The sequence below is a fragment of the Ostrinia nubilalis genome, chromosome 17 (genome assembly GCF_963855985.1).
Source record: "Ostrinia nubilalis chromosome 17, ilOstNubi1.1, whole genome shotgun sequence".
NCBI lineage: Eukaryota > Metazoa > Arthropoda > Insecta > Lepidoptera > Crambidae > Ostrinia > Ostrinia nubilalis.
This window is the reverse complement of record NC_087104.1, coordinates 8,392,942-8,414,423: the sequence shown is the minus strand read 5'-3', so window position 1 is coordinate 8,414,423 and position 21,482 is coordinate 8,392,942. Positions and strand designations below refer to the sequence as shown.

The following is a 21,482-nucleotide window of genomic DNA, read 5'->3' as shown; positions in this document are numbered from 1 at the left end:
AATATCTACAAACACCTCGTGGGTCTACACTCGCTCGACCCAAATAAAAATCGGTGAACTCCTGAAGAAAAAAAACATCCTGTTTCCGCCCGGGATCGAACCGGGGACCTTGTGCGTGTGAAGCACACGTGATAACCGCTACACTACGGAAACTTGATAGACAATGACGAATATAGCGTATACAAACTTCAATAAATAAAGGACATTTTGATTGATGAAAAAAAAAACAAATAATGGCACTGACAAGAGTGACAAAATGTCAGAGCCGTTCTCCGAGACCGACCACGTTTTCCTCTAGTGCTTCGGACCAAAATAATCGTAGAGGTACAGGAAAGCAAGTTCGATCTTCAGCAGGCCCGTCCCTCCCAGTCTCGCGGCATCTGTGCCCGCGTGTAGTCGCGCCGTGCGCAACGTGCCACGATATTGTCGGTGTTTAGTTGTGCCTTAATTTAAATAATATCGTGAGACCTACGCAAACCTGACGACATGGATCCCGAAGCATTCTTGGACCTGGCCAACCAGGTCATAAAACTGAAGATGTACCCGTATTTCGATATAGCGCACTCTTTATTATGCGCTCTAGCAGTCAGAGAAGATTTAGGAGCTGGTTAGTATTTATTAAATAAAGTTCATTTTGCCCGCCAAAATACTCAACAGCGGGCAACTTCCGCATCCTGAAAGTTATTTTTTGAATTAGCTTTTGGCCATCTGATGCTTGGAATGTTCTAAAATAAAGACACCTAAACAGTTTAAAAATAGATTTGAGTTCCCTGTGGATCACAAGTCAACCACGGTCTTTAGTATGATAGAGAATCAAAATACCTATAAGGAAAATTCAAATGTTTTAACATAGCGTGCAGAATTCATGTAATAGTGTACTTTTAATACATAAAATACTAATACTTACAAGCATTTTTATCATTAGCTGTAAGTATTGCCAATGCATGATAAAATTCGCTACTGATAACGTAAATGTGTTACTTTAGTTACAAATGTGTACTTTCAACTAACAAAATTTATAGTTTATCACAGATTTTAGATAATCTTTTCTAGAACACCTTAATCTTTATTTCTGGACAGAAATAAACAGCACAGTAAAAAAGCATGCAACTGTTCTTTGTCGTGCCAATATTTGCTTCCAGTTAGATAAGCTAGATGGCGCAGTGTCAGCATGTTTATTTTTGTAAATAAATAATTTTAAATCATCATCTAATTTAATAAAATGACAAGTTGCGACAATTTAAAACAAATTGATCAATTAAAAAGACAAAAATATATCCCAGTCGGGCTCGTCCGGGATTTGAACCCGGGACCTCTCGCACCCGAAGCGAGAATCATACCCCTAGACCAACGAGCCGTGTTGGGGGAAGTTGAAATTAATTATAAGTTTTCAAGACTTACTACGTCATCGTTTTTTAAAGGATTATTTAAAGTGAAAAAAGGGTGTAAAAGTAAGAATAATAATAATGTGTGTATAGGATGGAGTTTGAGGGTGTTTGGCTAAGCAAATAAAGGGCCCGATTAGTTTAACGAAGTAAATGTTGCAGTATTTTACGCAAGTGTTATTAATAATTTATTTTGTTTAAGTCTTAATAAGGTTTTAGAAATTTAGAATAATATTGTAAGTAACAAACAACTTGTGTGTGTAAGTATATTAATAATAATAACACATGATAGGGTATATGGATTTGATTTTTGGATGGCTTTGATTTATGTAGAGTACGTAGTAGATAATTTATCTTTACTTGCTCACCATGCCTATTAAAAATAATGCAGTCGTAAGTACTACTTATTAGAGGGCTGCGGACCCTATATTGAGTACAGGGTGCGCCCACAAGACGAATATAATGTCTTGAAAATAATCGCTATACCTACATATTTTTAGTATGATGACCACTAAATAATAACACCATTATTTCTGTCATGTCATTTAATTACTTCTACCTGTTGTAGTATACGCGTGTAATAATGATCTCATACTATCTGCGTACCAGTGACATGAAAAAGACGGTGATATTAATGTAGGTAATCATTCTAAAATGCTCTTTGAAAATAATTAAGTTTTCTTCCTTCAAAGTATTACAATAACTCTACCAAAAGATCATAATCTTTGAAAGATTTTAATCTGAATTTTCTTTACTCATTATAATTATGTGCACAGGGAAAGATACCAGCCCATATCACACAGCAGTTTTTCTTCCCAAATTGCTTAACACAATATCTTACTTCGCAGTATGTCTGTTCTTACTCATATCACTCATATGGGATAATGGGACACATGGTAGCATGTCCAGCAAAGTTCAAAGCAAAAGGTGCTGGCGATTATTATTATTAAAACTTAGAGCATGATCATTGATGTTCCAGGAGCGCAGGCGTTCTCCCGCAAGCACCCGCTGTCCTGCTGGCTGTCCACCATGCTGGTGATCTTCGCCGGCGGTATGGTGGTCAACGGCCTGCTGGGAGAACCAATGCTGGCTCCTCTGAAGAACACGCCGCAGCTCGTCATCGGAACAGTCACATGGTAATACCACAAAATCAGCTCAACAATAAGCTTCAAGTACATAATAACCTCACACACTTGATATGTTCCCGCGACTTCGGCTGAATTTCGATCTATCACGAGCTCTAATTTTCAAAAACCATAAAAATCCAATTCTATGTTTCTGCAGTAGACTATTTTCTTTCAAAGCCATGATAATTTAGTTTAAAAACAGGGATCTAGTAGAAAACGGACAAGACTACGTTTAGCCGCAAAGATTATGAGTCAATAAGATTAGAAGGTCCATCAAATAGGAAAGTAATAAAAAGAACTGAACAAACCCATAAAAGCATAATTTTAACCCACAATTTTTCTTCAACCTACAGGTACATAGTCTTCTACACTCCGTTCGACGTGGGGTATAAAGTGGCCAAGTTCTTACCCGTCAAAGTGGTGGCATCGGCTATGAAAGAGATCTACCGCGCCAAGAAAGTGTACGACGGAGTCAGCCACGCCGCCAAGCTGTATCCCAACGCCTACGTCATCATGATCATCATTGGTAAGCTTCGTCAAATAAATACTGGGAAAAACATAACACTCCTTCTGGCGCTGTTGGGTAAAAAAAAATAGCTTAGCATGGGGGATTTTCTTTAGTCAAGAAAAAACTTAACTAATAGATATAAAACGTGTTCGACAGTAACTCCGAAAGTGTATTAATGAGTTGACTAATTTTAGAATCAGATTAGAAATTAGAAGGCATTTTCTACGAACAAAAAAAAATCATTTGAACAGTTGATCAAATATTGTTGAATGGTTTGCCTGCATGCAGTTGCAAACATAATAAATATTGTAACAGCTGTTTCTAGGTCAAGTGTTAATCAGACGAAATTAAACCTACTGTAAAATAAAATGGCTTAAAAACAGCTGATGATGCTAATCACTTCAATGTAAACACTATCAATCAAAAGATAGAAAGCTTTACGAAATTTTCTAATCTAAATTACTTGAAATTGATAAATTTTTACTATTGTACCACGTGCCTTTCCACACATACCTACTTTAACACAACACGGTAATTATTTCAGGTACCCTGAAAGGAAACGGAGCCGGCTTCACCAAGCTGGTGGAGCGCCTCATCCGTGGCGCCTGGACGCCCACAGCCATGGAAACCATGCAGCCAAGCTTGTAAGTCCATGAAAAACCATTGACGGGCTCAAATTACCCCATATCAAGCATCTTACAGGAAGCCTGTAGCGGTATAGAAAGGCGGATGATCACTTTTGAGAGAGACACAAATGACCCCATCACCAACCCAAAGGCCCAAAGGCATAATTTATTATTGATCCGTAGACAAAATAAGCACCTTAATAATTTAATACCATCAGGTGATCCGTTTGCCTCCTGTCCCATAAAAAACCAATCGTAATGGCTAAATATTAAGAAAATGTAAACTAATAGTTAAAATGTTTACTAAAAGTCAAGATAACCATCGTCCGAATTGGACTTCTGTGGAAACAGCCCAGTTCAACTAACTAAAGTTATACAATCTCTAAAAGTTAACACCGCTTTTCTTAATGACGTCATTAAAATCAAAAAACGTCATTGACCTACAAAAGACATCAACGAGCTCAAAAAAATCATTAAATAAAAAAAAATAAAAAAAATCTAAAACATCCATGAATCTCTAAAATTATTACCGTACTTTGCTACCCTCATAATATTGGATTTAAATGGTGACAGGCTACAAACTAGAGCTGATTCAATTCTCAAAGTTGGCTCTATTTTGTGTTAATCAATTTGTATTTTTATATTTAACTACCGGCCGCCCGCGACTTCGTAAGCGTGGATCCCGTTTTAAGCCCCTTTAAATTTTTCCTGAATTTTCTTTGCTATAAACCTCACGGAGCCCGAGACCTTTCCAACGAATGCAAAACCATGGAAATCGGTTCGTGCTTTCTGGAGTTATAGCGTCAGGAAGGAAAACCCGACTTATTTTTATATAGTAGATTTATTTTTGTTTCTTTTTTCCAGCTACACGAAAGCATCGCTGGTGGCGTCCATCATCTTCGTGCTGGACAAGAAGACAGACCTCATCTCCGCGCCACACGCTCTGGTGTACTTCGGCATAGTCATATTCTTCGTGTATTTCAAGGTTTGTAACTTTAAACTTATTTTTCCTTCATTACATAGGTACATTTTAATTCTGGCCATAGCCTATTATGCCACTTATTTCCTCTTGGTTTTATTACTGACCATCCACGGCTCAATTTTGAAGCAAAACAAAAACATCACTGAGAATAACATAAACTCACGAATCTACTCTTAAAATTCGATCGATATTACATATTTAACTTTTACGAGAAATTCAATAACTCTTAAGGAAGATATTTTTAAAGATTCAGTCAGAGACCATACGAGTATTACAAACGTGAAGCACTTGTGAGAAGTTTCAGTTCTTACGGAAAAAATATTTGTAGCAGAGTCTACCCACCAATCAAATACATGACTAACTTTAATGAAATACTGTATTTCCCCAGCTATCGTCCATCCTGCTGGGCATCCACGATCCCTTCGTGCCCTTCGAGAACCTGTTCTGCGCGCTCTTCATGGGCGGCATCTGGGACTCCCTCGCCAAGCTGCTGGGCAAGGGCCAGCCCAAGGAGGAGACTAAAGACGCTAAAAAGACTAATTAGGATAATTTGTGGGTAAGCATTTGATTTTATTTAGGAAGTTTTAATTATAAATTGACAGGCATGACATTCGATCTCGCAAAGAAACACCAAGCATAGCCCTCTCCATAGCACGCTGTGCAACTTGAGCTTCTGTATAAGGCCTACAGTGAGAGGCCACGTTTCCGAGCCATAAGTTATACACCTTATAGTCCACCTACAAGGTGGACCGACGACATCGTAAAGGTAGCAGGGAAGCGCTGGACGCAGGCCGCTACCAATCGATCAAAATGGAAAGCATTGGGGGAGGCCTATGTTCAGCAGTGGACGTCCTATGGCTGAAATGATGGTGATGATGATGAGGCATGACATGACTTGAGTGGTTAAATTTAATGCATCTCGCGTTGCTGTAGACATTTTTCATGATGCAATGTAAAATTTACAGCTGTAGCCAAAACTCCGTAACTCCGAGGGCTGATTGAAATAGATGCTTCATTTCAAAAATTTCGATCTTTGTATGTAGCAGCCAGTTAATGCAGAAATTTTCTTTTACAGTTCTCGCCACCACTTAAAGCTACTCCATCAACTGACACCGACAATACAAATTGCGACGGCTTCATTAAACGTATCATAATAAACATAAAATAATAAAAAACAAAAAAATAGTAAAAGCCCTTTAAATCCTAAAAAAATGGCACAACGACCAAAGTATTGATTTCATTAGTATTAAGTTTGACTAGTCATAATATTTTGTGTGTACGATGAGTATACGTTAAGTGATTCCTATTGAAATACATGTTACATTTATTATTTTAATTTTTCATAGTATTTTAATTCTAAATTGTTATAAATTATTGAGAAACATTATAGTTTTGTTTTGTAATAGAACTCTACATTAATTTCCACGAAAGTATTTTACAGTTACTTTACACTATTAATTGATTGTTCCTAGTTGATTAAATTAAGTTTTGCACTTCCCAGTTTTTGTTGTGTGAAAAAATATATAAAATAATCGAGCATTGGGATTATTATGTCTAGTTAGTAATCGAAACGACAAGCGAATATCGACTTCCTTTTGTAGTGCCTTGTTGCAAAAATGGTGGTTAAAACACACAATAGTTAAATTCACCTTCTTTCCTGTCAAAGATAAGATGCTTGCTTATAAAACCCACCGTTACCTAAATATACCTTGCTAATAATGCTCTTGGTATGAAGAAATTATCTGCATTACATACATTATCATGCATTTGTCATGTACTGCATTTTCTGCATACGTTATGTTACCATATCTTCCTAACTTTCATTGCTCGCCACCATTGCAACTTTATTATTTTTAAGTTCTGTTCAAATGTCTTCATATACAATTACGCGTTATAGTATTATTAAAGTTCATATTATGCGATATAAAAGTATTATGGTGCTAAAATGCCTCAATCATCCTCGGAACACATGTGGCTTGTAATAAAATAAGTTTAAATTTACTTTTGTGAATTCTCTGAATTGTTAAAGCGAAACATCTGCCCAATCCGCACGGGTGCAAGCGGAGAGGAGCACATGTTTCGTTGGAAATAAACATTGACCTCGCCGAGGGTCGAACCGGGTCATGAGACACCCGCGAAAAAGTTCTTTAGTGTGGAAAAAGCCGTGTAACCCTTACCTAGGGTTCATTAAGTAATTTAAATTCTAATTTACTTGAAATATCTGATCAAACTGCAGCGCTTGCAGCGAGAGACATTTATTTCGAGAGAAATGGAAGCAACCCAATTTTATTTATGTTTTAAATTAAATTGACTTACCTACCTACTTAATATGCTGAAGGAAGCAATAAATTGTTTTTATTTAATATTGTCTTTTATTTTGTTATAGACTAAGGAACAGTTTATGATAAAATCCTTATTATACTTAGGTATTTTTAGGATTTTTTTAATGTGTAGGCTGTTTTGAATCCAATAAAGCTAAATAAGTATACAAATATACAGAGTGTCCCGTATTAATATCAAGCAGAAATAAGCGCAAAAATGTATGTAGGTAGAACACCGCGAGTCGCACCCACAATAAGTACCTAATCACTACAGGGTGCTCTACATTGAACCGGATCTCTCCATGTGTCTGTTTTATCTTTAAGGGTGGATTAGACCAAATAAGACTAAATATTAATCTCAGAATAAATCGTCAGTTTTGACATTATTTCCCATACTGAAACTGTCAATATGCCAGTTAGTTAAACCAGGAGTTATTCTCGGATAAAAGTCTGGTCGAATCGGGCCTAAGTATAGTACGTAAGGATCCTTCGAATAAATTACGTCATGTCTGTTAAATTGCTGTGCCTATTATGTGCTGATAATATCGCAAAAGATATGGATGACATGGTGCAACGTTGGGCGTTGGGACGATTAAATAAGTAGACTGACTGCGTATTAAGAGCTCGTTTATTATGAGTGTATAACCTTATATACTACCTATGGGAGGTGAGTGTGTGCGTAGTGACGCGCATACTACACCTCCCCCGTTTTTTTTGTTTTTTTTTTTTACATAAAAGAAAGCCAATGGAAGAAAAAAAAAGGTTTTACAAAATTGGGTACTTGACACCATTCTCCAATAATTTCAAGATTGAGTAAAATAAGACAAAGAGAAGAAAAAAAAAATTTCAATTAGTGGTGTCAAATAACCATAACAAATGAATAGTGTTAAAAAATATTAAAAAAGAATTAATACCTAATCTAAACGTGTTGTTGACGACTAAGTACTTAATATGTTTTTTAAAAATATAAATTTTATGTAATACAAATAAAGTCACATCCAAGTATTTCGTACTAGTACACAAGTCATATCCATTAAAGTTTCCATATCCGAGATACATCATCAATTCTTATGAGGTGGCCACCTTCATGTTTTAATAGTTAGTAGATCTACTACATTGTACAAGTCATTTTTTTTTATTTATTTATAGTCGACTTAATAATTCATTTTATCATATTTTAATCATGGTACTTTTATAACATGTGCGCGCACTTTATAATAATATTTATTTATTTATAATAATCATTTAAATTAAGGGATAATTTTAAGACTTATTAATGTCTCCAACTATTCTCACAGAGATATCTAGTATGCACCATGATCGAACGAAGGATATTTCCCCTTAATATTATTTATTTTAGTACCATATTTACATAATATTCATATAATATTTCAATATTCATTCAATATCTAACAAAATACTTTATAATCTCACAAACCTACGCAATCAATGCACAAGAATATCTTAAAACTTCTGGGTGATCAGTCCAAATAATTAAAAGTATCCTATGTAATGAATGCATGCCTAACTTTTAGCTCACCTTTACAATCAATATCAAACTATTTTATAACTTTGCCTATCTGAATTTCAAACCAAAACCTGCATTATAACAACAAACCTTTATCTCATATCCTTCATCATTTAATAACATTAACGCACATTCCTATGCCTACAGTTTTCTAACTCACAATATTCCTCCTTATAGTTTTCTTTATACAATGTATAAATTATATTCTGTCATAGAATCAAGATTATTCCTATTATCGTCTTATCCGTGTAATCATAATATGATATCAAAATATTATTTTTCATATACACAATTTCAAAGTCATTTTTCTAAATAATTTCTAAAGTTACATAAGTACTGAATATAGGTAACTGTAATAAAATCATAGTTAAAACAAAACAAATAGAATTTGTGTAAAATAATTTACGTTCATAGTCAAAAACTTTCAATTACAGTTAATCATTGTGTAATATCTATTGTGTGTTGACCCAAATAAATTAAGCAATCGAGTAATCAGCCAAGTGATATTTTACCTATACTGCAAAATATTTTTCAACATAGCAATCAAATTATAAGTATTGCGTTTTCAATGGTTTACTTTACATTATTTCGTCATTACATAAATATTTTAATTAATTTCATTACTGTATCATGAAAAAAAATTACAAAATATTGTTTTACTTTAAAGTTAAATTCAATCAATCAAATCACTCATAATCCTATTAATGTTCTGTTAAAGATATTAGAGATGAAATCTTTGCGGTCTTAAAGTTTACAAATACCATACTGATTTAAAATATTTACTTGCATACCAAATTTAATTATTGTTTAAAAAGTAAAGATCTTAATTACAGCGAAGTATTGTGTCGATACGTTAGAAAATACCTACATGTCATCATAACGTGTCTGATGCTAAATCACGTTTTGCTGATTTGCAATAAGTCGTATGCGTTGAGTGCAATGACATGACTGAGTAACAAAATCATTGACCTACTTTTAGACAATCAAATTATTTTAAAAATTGTTGTAATAATATTAATGTAAATAATTCCTAATCAAATAAAATGTAAAAAAATGAGACTGTAAAATATCAATGGTGTAAAACTACATAACTTAATTGCCAAAATATAAATAAAATCTTAAAAAAAATATCATGAAATAAAATTATTATGCAAATTATTATTCTTTCTTATTATCCAGTATTACTATATTGTTCAATATTATTATGTTATCAGTAAATTTACTAAGTCGTCAACAAACGTTATTATAAAATGTAAAACAATTACACAATAAAAATATTCAAATTACCTAGTAATAAACATTTTACATCTTCAATAAAAATATCGAATTCTATATTTATTCCTTTAAGTATATAAAATTGCAATTTTGTGAATTAAGTTTAAATTAAATTAGTACATTCAATATATCCATAAAAATATTCTCACAAAATAATTTACTTTACAAAATTACGAAATTATTAAAAAAAAATATCATCAAATTAAACCAATAAATTAACATTTCAAAAATTAAATTAATCTCCAAAATTTAAATGATAATCATAATTAATGAAAAAAAATATTTTACCGTAGAACGACGACCAAATTTTTAAGAGGACAAGAGGACTTTTCTTCATGGGGCATATGGGGACTTCTGCACGGGGACTTATCATGATGTAGGGTTCTCCCGGCTGCGACCACTTCCGACTCGAACACTCCCGGCACCCTGCTAACTGCTGCCAACCTCATCTGGCTCCATCATCGCCCGGCTCCCAGCACACTGTTGTTACCTCATCTGACTCCATCATCGCCCGGCGCCCAGCTTATCCAATTCGGTCCGTTTTCTTGCATCTTGATCAGGATCAGGAAATTCTTGATTTTTGGCACTGTTATTTCTATTTCACGTTCATAATCGATATTTTTATTGAATTTTTATTTAAGTCTAATGTTTAGTCCATATTTTGTTTTGTTGGTTCACTTTTTACTACATTATTAAATTATTTTATTTCAATTTATTTCACTTTTATATTGTTCCAAACCATCTGCTCAGCGCTGCGTGAGCAGCACTGGCAGGGTCGCCATGCAACGTTGGGCGTTGGGACGATTAAATAAGTAGACTGACTGCGTATTAAGAGCTCGTTTATTATGAGTGTATAACCTTATATACTACCTATGGGAGGTGAGTGTGTGCGTAGTGACGCGCATACTACAATGGTCTTGTAAATTACTAATTGTTTTGTCGATATTTAGTTAAGATTAAAAGTTCCGATTCCGGGTGAAGATATCGGGTAAATACGTTTTTTCAGGATGTGCTTCCATAAATTGACGGTAATTAGGCTTTTTCAAGCTAGATTTTTTTTTACTATTTCAACCAATGCCAATTAAAATTAAAAGGTGGTTTAACAATCGCAGCCAATCGCCATCTACATTTCAGAACCGTCCTAGCACAAAGCACCGGTTTTGCCGGTCCACCTCGAAGGTAGTCCCGGGTTGGCTATCCTTATTTCCAAAAATCTAATGCGACTCACCAATAAGAAACTTTATAGATCAAGTAAATTATTGACTGTTCCTAACCTATGTACTACTTGTAATCCAATAAGTACCTACTTATTGCTATATTCATAGTCGATCAACGAATTGCCTCCATGATGATGGAACTTATTAATTAAGGGCATCACAAAATAGGTAAGTACCTTTATATGAATTATTCATAACCATTACCATAACATAGAAAATACAATAATAATATGAAGGCATTAGATATAACGACTTTACACGTACAACATAATAAGCAGTTACTCAACGAGAAAAAGCATCCGGTTTTCTCAATTTCCACTTGGCCCGCTTTTCTTTTAGTGTAAGTTATTTATTTCTGTCGGTTCTGTTTAATTTATTTATTTGTACTACTTTTGTCAAAATTAGTATCTATGTTCTATGGCTGCTGATCTTTTATGAAGTCATCTAAAGCATTATACCTACTCGTAGTACCTACTTTTATGCCCCTTTTCTTTAACACCATCAAAATATCGGTAAAACGTTCGTAACATCATTTAAAACAAAACGAAACAAGTAAAGGCTGTGTTTTACTAGTAAAAGACTAAACACTACACATCTACAAGGGACAAAACTTCAGGCATAACGAAAAATAAATCATCTACACTGCAGAAGTACAAGCAAAAAAATAAAGAGGACACAAATCACCCACTCATGTTGTTTACAGGCATTTCTAAGATGAACAAGAGAGAGAGACAGGTTACGGTATTCCGGCGATTCTGCGCTGGCGCACGGGCATGGCACTGCCGAGCGAGGTCACTGTATGTCGGCCGGTCTCGGTGGGTCGACAGTCGACACCATTTACACTGATGCGAACGTTGCAATTAGGATTCACAGCTTTCGCTACAAGCCTATGAAGAATTGAAGCTTTGATTAATAGAACGTTTCAAGTAAACCGTCGCGTCGATCTGGTGAAGGTGGTCGTGTATGCACCTATCTGGATACGGGCAACGCAAGACCATTCTTTGTGGAAATACTTGGGATTGAAAAGGCACGGGGAAGGCCTTTGTCCAGCTGTAGACCTTATTAGGCTGAAACGTACAACGAATCCAATTTCCTATCATCCTATGTAAGAAAATTAAAAAAATATTGGTCTTGAATGAAAGGAAGCTTCTCAACGTAAGGTAAAGGTATTCCAGTTATGGCATAGTGACCTTCCAACTCCTTCGAGTCATTGACCGCTCAAATCGATTAGAATTCCTCGGTTCCCATTCGCACACGTGTGATCGTGGGCCCAAGTTCGCGAGTGTGACGTACACCCGTGATACTTGGTAGACGTCGCGCGGCCGCGGTAAGCCTCAGTCAGTCGGATGCGCGAGCGCACAGGGCCGGCCCGCGCCAACCACAATACCCAACAAAACCTGTGTTAGTGCACGTTTATGGGAACCGGCAATAGATCAACCGGTGAGTGACTCCGTGTAACGGTCATGTGAAAGTGAGCCGTGATTTTTTACGCCAACAGTTATTTCCATTTGTTTGTTGTCCGGTGCACGCGATGCAGGTGTAATGCAAAATATAAAAATAATGTTACTTAATAATATGTAACGCAAAACTCAAGTTGCAATGACAGTGCTACAAACGAGTCTCGGCGCGTGAGAATTATGACTTTCTTTTACCAATAGAAATCAGTAACTTACCTAGAAATCTTTCTACTTCTTCCTAAACTTAACAGGTTACGGCATAAAACTGTCTGGCATGTATAATTTTGGTGTAATAAAATAAAATGTCGCTTATCAAAATAAATTCACACTTTTGGCGGCATGAATAACTTAATCCGTTTGTGAACTTACCAGTAAATTAATTGGATTTAGAATGGATGTTCAAAATGAAAATACGTAAATAAATGTAACAGTAACCTTGACTTATGTAGGTATAACGGATTTCGTTAAATAGAACCTACATAAACTCAACAGTAACATTAACCTAGATGCGATCATGCGAACAAATTCTATAAATATTAGAAAGCGCCTGTTAATCACTTCACGACCATTAAAACATTTATTTTTTGTATTGGACCCTCTTCTCGTACTAGGTTGGTACTGTAAATTCACTTTTTGCAAGAATAGTTTTCTGTTAGTTAGATTATACACTAAACAAACTCTTGCAAACAATTATATTATTAGTTAGGTCAAATAAAATTAGAACAAAACACTCGTTTTGATCCTACAAAAACCTTCTGTTATGTCATCAAATAAATATTAATCTGACATAAAAAGTAAAGAAAGTGATTAAAAATATGCGCAAGTAAATGGACGTTATTAATGCAAATCAATTTCCTGCTATTATCAACCTTTATTTAGGAACTGCATTGTATGATAACAGCAGATATGATCTGCTGTTATCTGCAGTTGGGGAAAATGATACATTCTTAGGAAGTCCCACAACAAATCTTGCTCGTGCGCGCCAGTATGTACCTACTCACCGATTTTCTTGGAATCTGTACGCTTTGGTGAATCCGTAATGAATGCGTGATGTGGGATCACTACACGTATGAGCATTTTCCTGATATCCAACTTAAAGATAATACCATGACGCTAGCTTTTCTGCAGAAAAGTTTCAGAAAGCGCCTGGGAATTTTCATAGGATTTTCACTAAATGTTCTAGTTAGATTCACGTAAAAAGTTTATTCAAGGACCACTTAAGAAACTTTAGTGTAACTGATTGTAAAAACTACATTGAGTAGAGTAGCAGTTTATAATTAGGCATAACAGTTCGCATCTTTGATTAGATTTGCAAGCCATCTTATCCTTGCAGTCATGTAGATATTCCAGAGTTCATGAACCCTACTCCACAACAGGATACAGCAAAAAAGGAATAACACGTCGAGCGGGGAGCATCGCGCGCTGCAATTATGGGAAATTTAGATTAGTCAGGACGCAGCGGACGCATAAAAGTTCATGACGATGCGATGCCCATAGCACTGCAATTTAGAGAATAAACTTAATCGCGTCTGATTTACAATTTTATGACCCTTTCCTCTTTGATTGCATAGGGAAAATTTATAGGTACACTTGGTGAGAAAGTTTGTTTACATCGATAGTGTCTCTGTTTTGCTTGGCTACTTTTATTTCTAGGACTAAGTAAGTCTGTCACCTTTTCATGCTTACACCACCACTATGGATGTTGTTTGTTTTGGTTGAAAAATAGTTTCGAGACCCAGGGGACCAGAAAAATTCTTTCTAAATATTACGTAGTACTCGATCGATGTAATCAAAAAATACACGTCACAGATAGTGAATCATCATGAGATATTTACACAAGTAGATAGATGAATAAAGTCCGACTCAAATATGAAATCAGTGCAGATTAGTTTATACGTTTATCCTGTAAGTCCCTACTTACGATAATGATAGTGTTACAAGTGATAACGGCTATGATAACATCTTTCGGCAGATACAAGCAGATATACCTAGGCTTAGAGTATGCGCACACCGTTGATTTTTAGTTGGCCGATAGTTGTGCTCGATTTTAATTTGTATGAAGAATCAGCCAAATCGAATCGGCGTAGTGTGCGCACTCCCATACTGATCAACTGCCCGACTAAACTATCGGCCGACGAAAAATCAACGGTGTGCGCCTACTCTTAGATGTTGTGACAAGGATCTAATAGAATTTTCCTTTCGCATAGATTACCTAATTCACCTAGGCCTCGATAATTATGCCATGCCAAAATGGATCGCTCATTGTGTACGCTGATTAATATCAATAAATACTTTTCATATTCAATCACGGATTACCACGATGACGTAAACTTGTTGAAAGAATCATTGTACAGAGCAAATAGTTTCAGAAAGCGCCTGGGAATTTTCATAGGATTTTCACTAAATGTTCTAGTTAGATTCACGTGAAAAGTTTCTTTAGGGACCCACTTGTAACTTTGCTGTACTTCTGATTGTAAAAACTACATTGAGTGGAGTAGCAGTTTATAAATAGGCATAACAGTTCGCAGCTTTAGATTTGCAAGCCATCTTATCCTTCCAGTCATGTAGATATTCCAGAGTTCATGAACCCTACTCCACAACAGGATACAGCAAAAAAGGAATAACACGTCGAGCGGGAGCATCGCGCGCTGCAATTATGGGAAATTTAGATTAGTCAGGCAGGACGTAGCGGACGCATAAAAGTTCATGACGATGCCCACAGCACTGCAATTTAGAGAATAAACTTAATCGCTTCTGATTTACAACTTTATGACCCTTTCCTCTTTGATCGCTTATGGAAAATTTCGATTTACTGGGTATGCTCTTGGTGAGAAAGTTTGTTTACATGTTTACATCCATAACGTGTCTGTTTTGCTTGGGTACGTTATTTCTAGGACTAAGTAAGTTTGTCACCTTTTCATGCTTACACCACCACTATGGATGTTGTTTGTTTTGGTTGAAAAACAGTTTCGAGACCCAGGGGACCAGAAAAAATCTTTCTGTGACAGCCCAAAACTCAAGCGGGCAAAGGTGCAGGCAAAAATGTGTACTAAATATTACGTAGTACTCGATCGATGTAATCAAAAAATACACGTCACAGATAGTGAATCATCATGAGATATTTGCACAAGTAGATAGTAGTAGATGAATAAAGTCCGACTCAAATATAAAATCAGTGCAGATTAGTATACGTTTATCCTGTAAGTCCCTACTTACGATAATGATAGTGTTACAAGTGATAACGGCTATGATAACATCTTTCGGCAGATACAAGCAGATATACCTAGGCTTAGAGTATGCGCACACCGTTAATTTTTAGTTGGCCGATAGTTGTGCCCGATTTTAATTTGTATGAAGAATCGGCCAAATCGAATCGGCGTAGTGTGCGCACTCCCATACATGCCCATACTGATCAACTGCCCGACTAAACTATCGGCCGACGAAAAATCAACGGTGTGCGCCTACTCTTAGACGTTGTGACAAGGATCTAATAGAATTTTCCTTTCGCATAGATTACCTAATTCACCTAGGCCTCGATAATTATGCCATACCAAAATGGATCGCTCATTGTGTACGCTGATTAATATCAATAAATACTTTTCATATTCAATCACGGATTACCACGATGACGTAAACTTGTTGAAAGAATCATTGTATAGAGCAAATATTTCCTTGATGATGTCTTGAATAATGGAAATGTACATTTCCGATATTTTATAGCCTCTTCCTGTGATTATTGCTTTTTATAATGTTTAATTAAAAGTTTAGGTCATCATCCATTTCAATGTCAGATACGATAGGTGGTTCACAGTTTTCTTATTAGGTTCAGGTTTCAAGCATGAATCTTTGATGATCACATGAAATGGATTCTGAACTTATCTACTTGTAACTAAAAAGTAAAGTAAACTTTAATAAATAATTCAAAGTTGAACAGAAGGTACAGGTACAAAAATTGTTTACTGAATTGTATTCTGACTCGACTTTTATGACAATTCATAATTATTGTTGAGCAACAGCTCCTTGGCGATCGTTTAGCACGATACCTAGTCTCTAGAAAACCTTCGTAATACTTATCCAAGTGTCAGTTTGTTTTATTGTTCGTCATAAAAATGTTATTTAGCAATAGATTGTTCATGTGTTTTGTTTTTCAAGATCAACATTAATTCAAATTGAGTTTTCCTATGAAGTAGAGATTACTAGAGATTGGTTGAAAATCAAAGTTAGCTAATTTCCATTGCACAACTAATAATACTGACGGAAATTAGGTAAAAATACGTTTTGTTTCGGGTACGGATTTTTTGAATGGGTTTTAAGAACGATCTTTTGTGTTCTCATCTCCAAAAATCATGTCTCTACCAAGGCCTTGTTTTATAAATATTATGCGTTCACTTCAGATTATTAAACGGTCCATCAAATTATCAAACAGTAATTAGAGTCGGTTAATCGTAATATTATTCGTTCAGACGAGACGTGACGCAGCCAGGGCCACAAATTATGGCGGGCTAATAGCTTATTGTTTTACCAAACCGCCAAGAAAGGCGCAAGGCTATGTTTGCGAACATTTTTGATGCACGTACCAACGAGCCATCAACTTTTATGGGCCCATGTTAGAAGTGCATTAAAGTAAATATAATTTTCATTTATTGTTTAAAACCGAGCTGTTTTGCAATTATTATTCGGAGGCTCAAAAAATATCTGCATGATAGACAGTCTGTCGATCTTTTTGAAGTAAAATACATTAGCATTTTAATGAGACAACACAAATAATGCAAGAATGACTAACTCAAGCTAAAACCAGTAAATAGAACATTCTATGAACATTCTGAGGTTTAAGAGCTACAAAAAAGACGATAAGTTTTCCTGTACTAAATTACATCGTCTCTACAATTACCATAGGTTTATTTTGGCGCAAATCGGGTGAAATGGAGCGCCTATTAAAAACCAAATATTACGACTGACCACTAAGAGCATTTCCAGAGCCAATGCAATCTGGAAATCATTGGGAGAGACATGTTCACTGTTCAGTAGTGGCCGTCCTATGACTGAATGATGATGATGATGACAACCAGGAGTATATTGAGAGAGCGCTTTTGTACTAGCGTTAAAGATGCATGTTTTTTCAGCATAATACAGAGGCAAAATGCCGCGTTTCAAGACTATTCTGGTGACGGGGGGCGCTGGCTACATCGGCAGCCACTGCGTGGTGGACCTACTGCAGGCCGGCCATGAAGTCGTAGCCATAGACAACTTCGCCAATGCAGTTGGCGATGACGAGGGCTCCCCGGCGTTGCGCCGCGCAGAGATAATCACGGACAAGAAAATCACCTTCTACAGAGCCGATTTACTGGACAAACAACAGATTGTGGACATATTCGATAAGGTGAGCAGATCTTTTAGAACTCTATATCATCTGGCAGATAGTTTACTGCGATTTTTCGAAGAGTTCGTTCTGAAAAACACCTTTGCCTATCAGCAGAACAAACTTATTTGTAGATAGTCGCTGAGTATGAGACGCTAAAAGGTTTGCGACAGCTGAAGACATCTATTATCCTTTATTAATTATTATACCTTTCCCAATCCGTTTGATTGGTTTTGTTAATCTTACCTTTATTTTTCAGCATGAAATCGATTGCGTCATCCACTTTGCTGCTCTAAAAGCCGTTGGCGAATCAATGCAGCAACCACTTCTATACTATCAGAACAATCTTCTAGGAATGCTCAATTTGTTGGAGGTAAGAATGATTATGGAACACCTCAACACTATATGATACCAATAAGTACCTAACAACATAGAGTACCTACATAAGAATAAGACAATAAAATATCTGGAGTATGAATGAATGTATCATACTTCTGTGTACTTTAACGTCCCTCTACTCTACCTAAGGGAAATAGAGATTAAGTGAAGGAATCTTTTCTGCCAAATTGCTACTTATTGGGTAAGTAGCAATTTGGCAGAAAAGATTCCTTCTCTTATTCTTTGTTCAGAGTAACAATTCCCACTTCTCATTCCCACCGCTGCAACTCTTGTGTAGCCAGGATATACAGGCATATAGCTTGACCGCCAGTAAAAACCACCAAAAGTAGTCATTTGTTTTGTTAACCTTGCTTTCAACCGATTGAGAGTCTAACAAACCACGTCTTACAGGTAATGCGGTCACACAACTGCTACCAAATGGTGTTTTCTTCGTCGTGCACGGTGTACGGCGAGCCGGAGCACCTGCCTATTACAGAGACCCACCCTACTGGGAACATCACCAATGTGTATGGCCGCACTAAATACTTCATTGAGGAGATGCTCAAGGATCTGAGTGCTGCTGACGAGGTAAGAGCATGACGAGAGATTAATAGAAAGTAATTAGTTCAGAGGTCAAAACCATTATGGAGTAAATGGTGAAAACTATTTCCTTTATCAGCGACAGATCAATGCTGAAATGGATATAGAAATCTAAGCAGTCATATAAAATAGATTCGTAGAGATAAAATTATCAAATGTCAACGTTATTTGAGAACATTCTATCGCCATAAAATCTATTTTACATGACTAATAATGCTAGAACTAAACCAATAAATCGCTAAACTAGATTAAAATTATTAAAGCCTTATATTCGTAAATAAAAAAATGATCCTCAAGACACATTTTAGCTTAAATCTGTGACATTTTTTCATCATATGGTACCTAACTAACCAGTTTTATTGACCTAAAATCTTCCGACAGATAAGTTCAAGGCCGAACTAAAATGATATCACATTCCCATCCCATTTTTAATGGAAATTTTATTCATGTTGCCATCTATGTAAGAAAATATGCAGGATGTAGTAAAAATGAAATGATTTCTGATTTTATAAAATGATCAACATTTTTTTGTCGGAAAATACCAAGTGTAGGTACCAATTTTGTGAACCTGAATCACACCCTGTATTACCTACCTCATCTACATGATTACGTAAAGGCGGAGCTCTAGTCTAAATATCACTTAAAAATCTTTCAGAAATGGAACATCATATCCTTAAGATATTTCAACCCGGTTGGCGCGCACCCATCAGGCCTGATCGGCGAGGACCCGACCAAGGAGTTCTCAAACCTCATGCCCTTCATGGCACAGGTGGCCCTGGGAAAGAAGCCCGTTCTGACAATATTCGGAAGCGACTACAACACCCCTGATGGAACTGGTAAGAGTTATCTTTACCCTGAAAACTTCAGCCTACGTCCCGTTTAGTTTAAGTGGATTGTGGGGTTCAGCAAGTTATCATAATTAAAGGAGAGTTGAACAAGTTTGATTAATGTAAAATGTTATTTTTCAGGAGTTCGAGATTACATCCATGTGATGGACTTGGCGAGTGGACATGTGGCGGCCTTGAATCTGCTCAGCAACAACCACGTAAAACTCAAGGTTAGTAACACGAGCTCTAACTACCTACATAAAACATATTTCAGTTTTGAAATGGAATAGGTACCTACCAACTGAAAGACAAGTATCCAACACAAAACTTAATGAGGTTTAGAGATTCGTGATACTTCCATGATTCTTGGAAAAGGGATGCTACGACATTCTGAGGATTAGAGAAGGCTCTAAGGTAGAGCTAGATAGCCTACTTTTACGTGATATGAAAGCTTCGTTAGACCACAGATAACATAATTTTAGACCAAAGGGAAGGCCAAAGCCCTCTTCTCGCCCAGTAAGACAATCTTGAAACTCGATCAGTGGGCTGAGTGTGAGTTTACATCAAACGTGCTCACTAGTGAGCGCGTTTAAAAAATGTATGAAAATTTTAGTTTTTGAACGTTTCCCGCTAGGGGCGCTGTACAATTCGTCATACATTTAATGTCATTTTTTGACGCGCTCACTAGTGAGCGCGTTTGAAGAAAACTCACACTCAGCCCTCAGGGCCCATAGCCGGCGCAAAAGCAGTGGCAGACAATTTCATCTTTATTCTCTTGACAATTTTCAGGTTTACAACTTGGGAACAGGCAGAGGAGTGTCAGTCAAACAGCTGGTGGAGGTATTCGAGCGTGTCACCAACACAAAGATTCCACTGAAGTATGTGGACCGAAGACTGGGGGACATTACGGCCATGTGGGCCGACGCTACGCTAGCCAAAGAGGAACTGGGCTGGACCACGAAGCATAGCGTTGAGGAGATGTGTAAGTTACTTTTTAGAATCGAGAGATCTGTCGAAGTACAAGCCTAAAGTTGTTCTATGCTTCAACCACACTAACGCGTGGAATTGTGTAAAGCAATCGTAATCATTGTCAAATGTTCATAACGTACGATTATTCTGTCAAACGCTTTGTTTAACTGACTTTATCGTACGTTATGAACTGTCAAATGATTACGATTGCTTTACACAATTCCAATTGCTTTACACAATTCCACCTCTGATCGCCATTGCCGACGCGATCATAGGCCAATGACAGTAGGTCGCGCGCCCCATGACAGTCCACGCGACCTGCCTGTCTGGAATATTTATTTATTTATACATCCAAAAGCCTATCGCGACATGGGCAATTTTAAGGATACTTTCGATCGCCCTTTATCGGTTGTTTTGATTTTTAAAACTTTGCAAAGTTAGGTAATATCCAGGATGTTTATCTCAACAACCTTTAATGTTTTGTAATTTCTTAGTTAACCGCTTGAGTCCCAGATGGCATTCATTAATGCCATAACAATTGATTATCTATTGTGTCTAGATTCGCGGGCCTTGAAGGATTAATTAAAAATAATTTAAGTATCTTTCAGCAGCAAGCTTTACAATTTTAATCAATTCTACCACCTAGTGGCTGGCTTTTAACCACTGATATCTATTACAGGTACTGATTTTTGGAGATGGCAAACCATGAATCCTGATGGATATCCTAAGAAAGCAAAGACAAATGTTATTGTCAATGGAAAAAGTTAATGTCATCTTACAAAACTCTTAATTTAATGTGTAATTAAATAAGTTCTAATTTATCCAACATGTGTTTTATTATTAAAGTTGTATATTGATACTTACCAAAAGTAGACCATTAACTTCAGAGTGGGTTCTTGGGATTTTTCAACAATTAAATAGAT

General features: G+C 36.2%; 2 protein-coding genes and 2 non-coding genes across 4 annotated transcripts; 2 read left to right on the top strand and 2 right to left on the bottom strand.

The window, feature by feature from the left end:
* Positions 1–80: 80 nt before the first annotated feature.
* Trnav-cac (transfer RNA valine (anticodon CAC)) lies at positions 81–153 on the bottom strand. The gene has a single exon. It is a non-coding gene; the product is annotated as a tRNA-Val (tRNA).
* A 183-nt stretch (positions 154–336) lies between these two features.
* LOC135080004 (trimeric intracellular cation channel type 1B.1) lies at positions 337–6,991 on the top strand. The gene is made up of 7 exons (XM_063974672.1): positions 337–607; positions 2,365–2,521; positions 2,866–3,038; positions 3,565–3,664; positions 4,511–4,631; positions 5,017–5,184; positions 5,704–6,991. Exons 1-6 carry the CDS (start codon positions 487–489, stop codon positions 5,170–5,172), a joined length of 828 nt encoding a protein of 275 aa, XP_063830742.1. The 5' UTR covers positions 337–486; the 3' UTR covers positions 5,173–5,184; positions 5,704–6,991.
* On the bottom strand, positions 1,286–1,357 carry Trnap-cgg (transfer RNA proline (anticodon CGG)). Its single transcript has one exon. It is a non-coding gene; the product is annotated as a tRNA-Pro (tRNA).
* Positions 6,992–12,280: 5,289 nt separating the features above from the next.
* On the top strand, positions 12,281–21,380 carry LOC135080002 (UDP-glucose 4-epimerase-like). The gene is made up of 8 exons (XM_063974669.1): positions 12,281–12,409; positions 17,550–17,806; positions 18,045–18,158; positions 18,575–18,751; positions 19,419–19,599; positions 19,732–19,820; positions 20,380–20,572; positions 21,239–21,380. The coding sequence occupies exons 2-8, from the start codon at positions 17,567–17,569 to the stop codon at positions 21,325–21,327; spliced, it is 1,083 nt and encodes a 360-aa protein (XP_063830739.1). The 5' UTR covers positions 12,281–12,409; positions 17,550–17,566; the 3' UTR covers positions 21,328–21,380.
* Positions 21,381–21,482: the final 102 nt, after the last annotated feature.